Source organism: Corvus hawaiiensis, chromosome 27 (genome assembly GCF_020740725.1).
Source record: "Corvus hawaiiensis isolate bCorHaw1 chromosome 27, bCorHaw1.pri.cur, whole genome shotgun sequence".
NCBI lineage: Eukaryota > Metazoa > Chordata > Aves > Passeriformes > Corvidae > Corvus > Corvus hawaiiensis.
The window spans coordinates 1,000,959-1,012,558 of NC_063239.1; the positions used below are offsets into that span (position 1 = coordinate 1,000,959).

Consider the following 11,600-nt stretch of genomic DNA (forward strand, 5'->3'; position numbering starts at 1 on the left):
CTTACATAATGCAATTATTGTGGGAGCACAATGCTTCCTACAGATGAAAGGACAAACTGGAGCCTTAACTCGGTACCATCAGTAATTGATGTTTTTGCTGCAAGAGGCACACACAGAACAGATTTAATTGCACGCACACTTTAACAGCAGCTAAAACAAAGGTGGCCTAATTCTGCAGCACTTAAATGTGAGACAATACATCAGTTTAGGTGAAGACAAAACCCCGAAGAAGGGATCCATTTTTCAAATCATATTAAGACTGATAAGACATGATAAGAGAAGATTACCATTTGTCAGATTATCTTTTTTAAAGTGCTTTACAGTAAAGCAATCAGTAATAATCCACCTCCCATTTAAGTGGTATTATTTCCTACAACAACGTCAAAGAAACTGAACTGCAGATATGAACAAGCTGGTTTTACTAACAGACCTCGAAACAACACTGAACAAATCTCATTTCCACAGACTGCTTGTGTGGACACAGCAGAAAACCCACTCCCATGGGTACCATAAAAAAAATCCATCACAAAATAATTCTGATACTGTAACAGGGATTTTATTGCAGGCCTGCAGATAGCACATGTTCAAAGTATGGATCTTGAATAGCAAAGGTTTAAAGTCCTTTTTAGCAGCTGATTTTACCCTTCATGGTAGCACAGCACTCAGAGATCAATCAGGGTCTTGTGTTGCCTGTACATAAAGTCCTACAAAGAAACCAATCCTCTTCCAGAGCTCCTGTTGTTCCTCTGAGCCACTCGATCACTCTCCACACTCTGCTGGCATAAGCACATGCAGAGCTCTGAGAACCACATCAAGGTTCAATTCAGCTGAAAAATAATCCAGTGAAAAAACACAATTTTACCAATTTTTCAGCTGGATCAGCTTTCCCAACAAGTTCACTGTGCACCTAGGTGAACACTCGTGCCAGCAGAATGGGAAGGAGTGCCTCTTTAAGCAGAAATGCTGCCAAACGTAGCTGTGGCCTAAATAGGCAAGTCAGGGAGAACAGAAAGAAGGGGGGAAAGCAGACAGTACAGCTTGGAACACCCAGCTCTTAACTCTTCCTTCAGCTCTGCATCCACTGTCATTTTGAATCTTCCAAAATACATTCCGTGAAGCTACAGCTACCACAGAACCCCATTCCTAGAGTAGGAATAGCCAAACCAGAAGCATTTAGGTAGCACCTTTAAAATTAAAATCTAAAAAGTTTCACAAAGCTGATCCAGAGTTGTAACCCACCAGGATTGCTGCTGACAGCCCAACTTGTATTGGTGTGTGCTGTGGAGTCTGATGGCTTGATCACTCTAGCACTGCATTTCCAACACCAAAGCCGTTTTACAACTAATTTTTAATTTAAGACAGAGATTCCAAGAACAGCAAAGCCTCACAGAAGGGACAGAACAATCCCTGACCGACAAGCTGAAGTGCCCCAGCTTCCAAACCCATGCAAGAAAGAGGACTGAATTACTTCTGGGGAGCTGAACAGCCACTGCCTATTTATCAGTCTGCTAAATGCTCTTTGTTTGGGGGGACTGCACACTTTAAATGCACACTCTAGTCCATCCAGAGCAGCAGTTCCTAGAACACAGTAGCCTATTTCTCTAGATAGTCAGTCATTCTCTGAACAGCTGAAGAGCTCAAATACAGAAGCAGACTCAGGAATACAGAACAGGACTATAACCCTGGGTCTTTTTTTTCCCCCATCTACAGCATATTTCAAACTACCTCTTCAAAACAAACCTATTACTAGGCCTTGCTCCTTGTAAATCAAGTTACCTCATGAGCATAGAGAACATAACCACAGCCCTCAAAAGCCCAAATTAGCTTCCCTCCCACAACTATACCCCAATCTTTCCTCAGCAATATTATTGCAACCTCACTGTCACTCTTTTTCTCTGAGAGTTTTTCTCCCCTCCCTTTCCATCAATCCTCATTAAAAAAAAAAAAAAAAGCCCAGATTGTAATAAACTGCTTTTTTATAGCCGTCCTTATTCTTGTCTTCTCTTTACTCAGAAATAACACTTTTCATGCATTCAAGACAAACTACCATTGCTGAAGCAACATCAGTCCTCATTGCTGCTCTGCAATTCTGGAATCTGTCAGAAATAAGTATCAAACTACACTTGACAGACATAACACACCTAGAACCAAACACAGATAGCATTCCTGAACAAGGGAAACACCCAATTTTGTTCCAATCTTTTACCACACACACGCTGGGGACAGAATTTTATCTCTTCATCATTTTCAACCTAAAACAGACACAGCCACGTTTGGCTCTAAGAGGAGGCATGAAGCAAATCACAGATAATTCACAAAGCATCACAGAATGGTTAAGCATTAAAATAAAGTCAGTAATTAGCACCCACAGCTGATATTCAGGTGCTTTTTTGAGGTGCTTCTTTCAATTTGGGCATGAAACAGTTAAGCAACATGTCAAAGATGAGCAGTAATCACTCAGGGTTAAAGCTTAGGACTTAAGTTCCTGGCTCCCAGCCTTGGACCTGGACTATCAGACTTTTACATATCTTTCAATTACACCTGAAAGAACATTGAGATAGAGCAGCTTGACTATTCTCCTTCTGCTGAGCAATTAAAACAAATTTGACTTAATTTGTTCTGAAGTACAAATTCACTCCATTAAGCAAGTGTGTAGTTTTCAGAGGCAGTTTAAACTCACAATTCTTAGTTGCTCCCAACTGCAGTTGCTACTGTGCCACATTTTGGAAAACAGCAAAAGTAAAACCAACAAAACTGATGCTGAAAAATCTTTGTAATCCTTTTCTATAATCATTCCCATAAAGGAAACTTCCACTAAGAAAACACTGGAGTATTTCTGGACAATTAAGTCTCCCTTGCACTGAAACCGTGATGGCACAGAAGAAAGAAATCTGTGCATTACAGACACTTTTGATAACCTGATCACTGAACTTATCACAAACAAGCACTCCCTGTTCTCCACCCCAGAAGTCCTGTCTAACCCTCCCTCTCCAGAGCACACAGAACAAGTTGAACACAGATATGTTGTAAGACTGGGCTCCAGCAAGACAAATATGAAACTAAGAAGGGAGGAAAACTATTTCAGAAACAGAGGAAGCACAAACTACAACAACCTTTGCCCTCATACAATGGGCTGCTAAATCACTAGAAGAACTTCTGCCATCAGTTAAAATCAAGGACCTGAGTTATAATGAAGCTGACACTGAGATTTCAATTCATAACCTGATTTCTGTGCTTAACTGTGATCTGACATGGCCAGGCCACAGTTTATAAGCAAGGATAAATTCCATACATACCAAGGGAAGAGAGGCTACTTCTGCTCCTCACATTCACATTCTTAGTAGAAAAGCTTCGCCACAGCAGTGACTCAGGCAGGCCCCAGATACAAGTTTAGTGCCATCTTTCCCCAAGCTTTAGTGACAACTTCCCATGTCACATCCATCCATCACACAGTGCTTGGAAAGCCAGAAAAATCTGTGTATCAGAGTTCACGTTTCAGCCACCAAAGCCACCAAATATCCATTTTGTAACAACCAGCTAGCCTGGCCCAAGTATCTAAAGAACTATAGGTTACCATGTGATGGGAAGTCTGGAGGTCAGGTCTGACCTAAAATATACTGGAAGCTACATAATAGCATTCTTGACAGGCTTTTAAAAGTTGCTTCAACTGTTACTGTATTAAAAGTGTCCAAAATGTTATTCTCCACTGGCCTGTTTTATAGACAACACTGCAGGGAAACCATTGGGTTTGTATCCCACTGATTAATGCAATTAAATGATGTAGTTTTCCCGGTTATCACTGCTTTAGCTTAGTTTAAGACAGCTTTCCAATGTAAATATTGCAACACTGGGTTACCAACAGGAAGAAAACAGAAAGTGAAACTCCCATTTTTTCCAGGTTTCTTTTCTTCACTTTTAGCGAAGTTTCAGCATTCCACAACAAACTGGGATTTAGAATTTGAGCTCTGCAGCCATTTAAAAATCAGATCTCCACTGCCTTGTACTCCTGTACACAAATTGGTACTGTGCTCACCACAGGCATGACTGGAGTCCAGACCTGTTCTCTGGCAGACCACAGTGGTTAAAGAGTCATTGAAGCTTCAGACAGTAAGATTTCCTTGGGCCTTCACCATGGGCCTGCCCCAAGAAAGCATACGGAAAGGCAGGAAATAAAAAAAGTCCTCAGACTGCACTTGGGCCCACTGTCAATTTGTCGTTGGGTATTCCAAAAGACCAGAAGCTGCTGCTCCAGTTGGTGCAAGAACCACACAAGGCTCCATGTCATTAAAGTGACCCTTCAAGCCAGAAATACTGCTAAGAAATGGAAAAATGCAACCACCTTGATACATAACCCTTCCAAGAGAGTCACAGCGAGACATTATGATGCATAACAAGAAATCAATATATACAACTGCTTTCACCAACTTCCAGTATGGATTGTGGGAGCCAAATACATGGGAAGAGGAGAGAATTTCAGCACAACAAACTAATTACAACCAAATATAACATCAGTAACACTTGGGACCTCTCTCTAGACAGCTCAGTTTCACAACATCTTGCAGTATATTACACTTTGTATCTCAAGACTCATCCTAAGTCAGGTATAGCTAACAATGAAACAGAATTTCTCTTCACTCTTTGGGTCACAGAGGCTACATTGTCCATAAAACAAAAAATTGACATTCTTACAATGTTTTGGAAACCCACCTGCCTGGCTAGCTAAAACGGAAGCCAGTTAATTCCCTCAAAAGCTTCCCTGAACTCCACCCCAGGATTCCAGCAGTGCTTGATGCAGCTCCCAGCCTGGCAGGAGGCACAAGGCCAGCAAGGCACCTTTCGTAACACCAAGTGCAACACTTAAAACAGCTCAGTCTGTCCTTCCTTCCTATTTCCTCACTTCTGCATTTCCAGATCCCTGCAAAGGCTACTTTTCTATACCTATATATAAGTTCATTGCTACTACAAGCATATCAACATGTCTATTTTAATTAAGAATTATTTGCAAGCACCACAACTTCACCACAACTTCTTCAATACTTGTACTTAATTAAGGATTTAGTTTAATAGTAAATAAAACAAAGGTTACAGAATTTTGTATCTATCAGGGAAAAAGTTATACCACATTTTACAGCACTTTAGAGTTCAAGCTTTAAAACCTACTTCCTGAAGAATTTAAAATTAAACTCAAAATTGTTACAGCTTTCTCATTTCAATAAAACATATTTCAACTTGCAAACAACAGAAGCCTTACACAGTGCATCGTCTGCCACATGCTGCAGCTAATAAATAAAAACAACTCAGTTATGTTTGTACTGATCTTTTCTTTTGGCCTTTGGAAGCTAATCTGAACCACATGTCAAGCAGGGAAATAATGGGAACTGTAGTTACTGCTTTTCTAAATATAACATAAATCTCACTTGTAAGTCAGAGCATTCAAGATATGCAAAAAAAGAAAAAACTCCAGGAATTACATAAGTGACACGGCCAACTGCTGGCAAAAGAAAACTTTTAACTCACGATCTTAAAGGGTGCTTTGTGCAAACAGGACTTTATGGCCAAAGAAATTCAGAAGTCAGGGGACTTTTCCTCAAGAACAATCATGGAAGAGATTCTGCTCTCCAGCACAGAGAAAAGCACCATTCCTCCAACAATCCCAAATCCAAGGAAAAAAAAAAAAAACAGTACAGTTTTTGCAGTGACAGTCAGAGGCAGCCATCTTAGTGTAACATGACACTTGTCACTGTCAGCTTGGAAAAGTTTTAGACAATTTCCAGGATTATTTCAAACCCAAACCCGCTCTTTACATACTAAGTGGGCATGCACAAATATTCAGATTTCTTCCTCCTCTTGTTAATAGGAGCTGGAAAGATTGGGACAACTACTTTATCTAGTAGTGAAGTAGATCTTCAAAGAGTACAAGTATTAATTAATTCTCACAACACCTCCTTGTGGAACGCAAGTATCACATTCCCCATTTTGCAGATTAAGAAAAAGTAGAAATCAAAAGCCGAGTGGCAGAAAAATCTTAATCTTAGAAAACAATTTCAGCAAAAACAGTTAAGAAGCCTGAACTTTTTTATGAGAGTGCTGAATGGTACTTTCAAATCACAGTTTAAACCTGAAACTAGATATGGCAATGCACATGAGATGTCCATTTGCTTTGCTCAACTTGCACACAGTAGCGCTGGGGTATTTCACTGATTGCATCCACATCTCCCTGCCTAAGGAATGGTTAAAAAGTCAGAAAACAGTAAAAAAATACCACTCTTACCTTCTGCTACATCATCATCTACAGCGCCTTTCACCTGAGAAAAACACCACTGAATGTCATTTCCTCCACCAGCTCCTAAAAAAATGAAAACAATTCAGTAAAAACGAGCCCCCCCAGAGCAGCAGCGCAAGCACACAATGGTTCCAGATTGCACATTTCAGAGCCTGTGCACGCCCACTTCCTCAGCAGTGCTGAGGCACAATCACACACCACCCTCCCCACCTTTTTCCTTTGGATATTGTTTTTGTCGACCTTCAATGCAGCGTTTGTCAAAAACAGGGAAGCACAAGCAGTGTAAAAGCTTCTCTCACCCAAAACTCGCTGGACTAAGCACCATTAACTACAAATTTAAAATTCAAGTGCACAAGCGGCCGTGTTTCACATGAAGCTTTTTCCTACTTGAGCAGTCAGAACCCTCCCAACATACAAACAACTTATATATAAACTATCAGAGCTGTGCATTTTTAGAAAATTTCAATTTCCTATCCAATACAAACCAAGCACACAATTCATTTCCTCCTTTCACAAACCCACTGCGCAGACCCTACACGGTCAAGGCTAAAGAAAAAGAATTTTACCACAATTTTAGAGTCACTTCGCAGAAGTAATGAAAGCGATTATCAGCCTGAAAAGAAAAGCAGCAAATCCGAGCAGAAAAGTAAACAAGCAATCGGAGGGGAACAAGTTCTACTACCATAGAAAACGGATCGGAGAGAAAACTTCAGGAACATTACTGCCTCGGCGGAAGGCAGTGATTCATTTGAACCCTGCCACCAAAAAACACACCAAAAATCACCACCCATTTCTTTTGCATTTCATTCTGAGCAAATCACTGCAGCGCTGAGGACATACAGGAAGAGACAGAAATGGGCTTGCCGCGGTTGGTTGGGGTTTTTTTTTTTTCTTTCCTCTCTTTTTTTCCAAAAGCCACTGTCAAAATGGAACTTTTCCTCCACACAACTCAAACCGGCTGAGCAACAGATGGCATTTACACATTAATCCCAAGCCCTGGTAGGGCTTTGGGGATAACAAAGAATACAGAAGAGACTCTTCCCAGGTTAAGGTGGGGGGGAACTCAAAGAGAAGGAAATCAGAAGCCTGAAAATAATCTTTCCAGAAAAGACGAAGCACCTCAGAATGAGAAGTCCTGGAATACAGTACAGTTCGCATTTTTTTGCTTGCTTTAGATTCTTCCCTGAAGGATTACAGACATCCAAGCTGCAGAACCTGAGAAGGTGAAGGCAAGCAACAGCACCCATTTATGCAGGAGATGGCAAAATGCTTCGCCCCCCACCATTTCCCAAAAATCCTACAACCCATTTTCTGTACTCTCTTCAACCTCTTCATTTATCTTTTAGCAGCTAGCACCATGGAAGCACTTAAAGCAGACAACTTGGAAAGAATCACTGCTCCTGCTACTTCGAGCTAAAATCCTCTTTTTCATACAATTTACTTGAAACAAGTTGGCACTTTTTTCCCCCACGACTAAAATGGCAAGAGGAGGGTGGAGCGTGTGCATATGGTGTAGGGGGGAAAGGCAAAGCACAAGCCTCACAAAGCCTCCCATGCTTTGCACCTCCACATGCAAAGCACTGAAAAGACAATTCATGTGCAGAGGAGGGGGGATGAATAAATTTCCAAACGAAGAAATCGCAAGGAAAAGTAAGAGGGAAGAGATCCCTTCTGCACACGCACTCTCTCAGCCTACCAAGAGCACTTCGGGATGTGAAATGGGGAGCAAGCAGTGGAAGGAATGGGAAAGAAAACACAGCGAGACTTGTGCTGTCTAATTACACCCTGTGCCAAATTTTCCTGGCATTTGCAGATGCTCAGAGGCTGCTCCCTACTGAAGGGTGCGACTGCACTCTGGACACCGCCTGCACCTGGAACCTCTCGGCAGGGCTCCTGAGAAACAACCACAACCACCGACCCCAAGGCCTCAACGGGGAAACTCTTCACCAGAGCGTGTAGTGACAGGACTAGGGGGAATGGCTTCAAACTGAAAGACTAGGTTGAGCTCGGATATTGGGAAGGAATTCTTCCCTGTGAGGGTGGGCAGGCCCTGGCACAGGTTGCCCAGAGCAGCTGTGACTGCCCCTGGATCCCTGGAAGTGTCCAAGGCCAGGTCGGACAGGGCTTGGAGCAATCTGGGATAGCAGAAGGTGTCCCTGCCCATGGCAGGGAGTGGAGCTGGATAGGTTTTAAGGTCCCTTCCCACCCAAATCATTCCACGATTCTACGAAAAGGCAGCAGACCCACCCTGCCTGCAAGCTCCTCAACTCCAAAACACACCACTTCCCCCTCCACCTTGCTTCTTCCATGGCTTTTTTTTTTTTTTTTTTCCCCCCCCGAGAAGGGAGGGAAGGAGGGGTGGGTGGGAGCAAAGCACGAATTCCCACAAGGGAGGATAAAAAAAACCAGCCCACAACCGGCAAGGCGCAAGCGAGGCGGCATAGGAGAGGCGGCCGGGAGCCAGGGAGGCAGCGGGGAGAGCCCCCCGAGCCATGCCGGGGCAGGGGGGGCAGGCTGCCCTTACCTGCCATGTTGTGCTGGCGATAGCGGCCGCGGCGGGTCGGGCGGAACGGGAGGCGCGGGCGGGGCGGGCGGCGCGGGGCGGGCGGCGGCGGCGGGCGGCGATGGCGGCGGATGGAGGCGGCGGCGGCGGCGCGGCCGCGGCGGGGCTGGGGCGGCCCCGCTCCGGCCCCCCCGGCGGTGAGCGTCCAAAATGGCGCCGGCAGAGCTGGGGGTGACGTCAGCGCGGGGCGGGAGCGAGCCACCCTGAGGAGGGCGGGCGGGCGGCGCCGCCATGTCTCTGCTCGGCCGCTGCCCGCCCTCATGGCGGGGCTGCTGCCCCTCAGCCCGGCATCGATCGGCCGCCCTCAGCCCAGCCCTGCCCGCCCTCATGGCGGGGCTGCTGCCCCTTAGCCCGGCATCGACCGTCCCCATGGCGGGACCCCGTCCCGCATGGCGGGGCTACCAACCGTCACTCAGCTTGGCCCCTGCCCGCCCTTATGGCGGGGATGTCGCCCCCTCAGCCCGGCATCGATCGGCCGCCCTCAGCCCAGCCTTGCCCGTCCTTATGGCAGGGCTGCCGCCCCTTAGGCCGGCATCGACCGCCCCCATGGCGGGGCTGCCGACCCTCACTCAGCTCGGCCCCTGCCCGCCGTCATGGAGGGGGTGCCGCCCCTCAGCCCGGCATCGATCGGCCGCCTTCGTGGAGGGGCTCCGTCCCTCATGGCGGGGCTGCCGCCCCTCAGCTGGGCTCCTGCCCGCTCTCAGCCCTTCCACGCTCCGCTGTCTGTTACCCGCTGCCCGCCGTGCTCCCCTGCAAGAAGAGCTTCCTTCATTGACCCCTCTCCCCGCAGGACTCGCCCTCCATGGAATTGAATATCCCGAGTTGGAAGGGACCCACCAGGATCCTCGATCCAGCTCCTGGCCCTACACAGACACCCCCAAAATCCCACCCTGGGCATCCCTGGCAGCGCTGTCCAAACGCTCCTGGAGCTCTGGCAGCCTCGGGGCCGTGCCCATTCCCTGGGGAGCCTGGGCAGTGCCCAGCACCCTCGGGGGGAAGAACCTTTCCGTGAAAATCCCTTCATGTCTCTCAGAACATCTCCCCGTCACTTGTCCTTTGGTTTTGGGTTTTTTTCTACCCCGCTTCCCTTTGCTCCCTTCTGCCATTTCCCCGTGCAGCAGCCACACATAACCTGTTTGCTTGCGCATTTTCCACCCCCTTGGATGCTTTCCACAACGTCCAGGGCTCCGTCTCTGATTTCACTCCGTTCTCATTGCTATTCCCTGCATATACCAGCCATGCTCCTGAGCCGTTTTTAGCCTCCATCCACCTTTCACACTGACAGCCAGCAAGATCCACAAAGAAAGGCTTCCAGCCGAGCCCAGCTTGGCTCAGCTCCCGCTGGCTCGGGGAGGATGGAGGCTCCTTTTTAGCTCGCTGGGTCCCAGTTACAGTCTCAGCTGTAGTTAACTACAGGACTGCGATAATTGATTCAGTACAATCTATTTAAGATCTTGTGAAAGTCATCAGTTTCCCTTCGCAGATGTTTGTGCAAACATTTTCTTCTCCGGCTGGGTAGATCTTGCTAATCCAGATTTCACTCTGAGATTCATGAGCTCATCCTGCAAACCCAGCACTGCCACAAACTCGAAATGTGACTTGGAACAAGTCTCCAAAAGCATCCCATACATCGAGTTTTGCATTTCCAGCTCTAAACACCTAAGAGGGTGCTTTTAGAAACGAAAAGACCATTGAATTGCTGGTCAAGTCCAGCACAAAACAAAGCTGTGGGAACCGAACACCACTAACGAACACAAACACACAGCCAGGCTCCCACCAGAAACCCACAACTGGCCCAAATTACAGGTTATTTTGAAATTCAGATTTATCTCTACATCCCTGATAAAAAAATTGCACAGGCAAATAAATCAGTCTTGGAAAGAACAATAACATTTGAAAGAGCACTCCATGTATATGGGATGTTCTAAAGAATTGCAACTCACCCAAGCCTGGAAATCTCCGGAACCAAGTGTTTTGTTTAGGCCATTTTGAGAGCAACCGAAAAACCTAAAAACAAAAACCACTGCAAGTTTGGAGACAATCACAATAAACTCCCCGATCTCAAACAGCCCAGTCCACATTTCCCAGAGCTCAAGAGCAAATTTGCTCAGTTCTACAAATTTGTGGCCATGTTTACTTGATACCATATTCAGCATGAAAGCTGGCATTCCTCTCTTTTCAGAATTCCTTAAACACACTTTTTTCAACCTAAGCAGAACTGTCCTGCAACTGTTTAGCAGGAAAACTTGCAAACCTAGTCCAGTTAATCCATTGCCTTCTGTATAATTACTGCAGAATTTGTCCTCATAGTAGAATAAGCATTGGTTCAAGAACTTCTGTTGCTAAAAAAATTTACATAAGGCAAAGGGACCTACAATTAGCTCTGTAATATAAATTAATGAAACCTTAGTACATACCTTATAATTAAAATAAAATCCCTCTTAGAAAAGATTTAATATCGTGGTGCCAGGAAGATAGATAGTAACTCCAACATTTCAGGTTTTTCTTGTGAACTGAGCTACAGAAAACAGTGGAGCCTAATAAATAAATAACACTAAATCACAGCCAGGGTAATGTGAGACATCTTGGTAACCACAACCTTTGCCTGGGTGTTCACTTGTTTGGTAATTCAGAGTGTTCACACTATGAATGGTTGGTGCAAATTAGGCAGAGTGCGTTCCATAGCTCTGATTCAAAGTTTGTGAGCACATACTTGGATTTCACTGGAGCTTGAGCATTTGTTGAGGTGCTCTG

The 11,600-nt window shown here is 45.4% G+C and overlaps 1 protein-coding gene across 2 annotated transcripts in view; it reads right to left on the reverse strand.

Annotated features, from left to right (window-relative positions):
- PPP2R2A (protein phosphatase 2 regulatory subunit Balpha) overlaps positions 1 to 8,889 on the reverse strand; it is a 38,062-nt gene extending 29,173 nt beyond the window's left edge. The window contains exons 1-2 of one of the 2 annotated variants that reach the window (XM_048287408.1): positions 8,808 to 8,889; positions 6,272 to 6,346 (exon numbers count right to left, since the gene is read on the reverse strand). In XM_048287408.1, coding sequence (XP_048143365.1) covers positions 6,272 to 6,346; positions 8,808 to 8,814 — 82 coding nt within the window. In that variant the 5' untranslated portion in view covers positions 8,815 to 8,889. Of the gene's footprint in view, positions 1 to 6,271; positions 6,347 to 6,965; positions 7,029 to 8,807 lie in introns of those variants that run through there. The other variant, XM_048287407.1, reaches the window with a different exon arrangement.
- Positions 8,890 to 11,600: the final 2,711 nt, after the last annotated feature.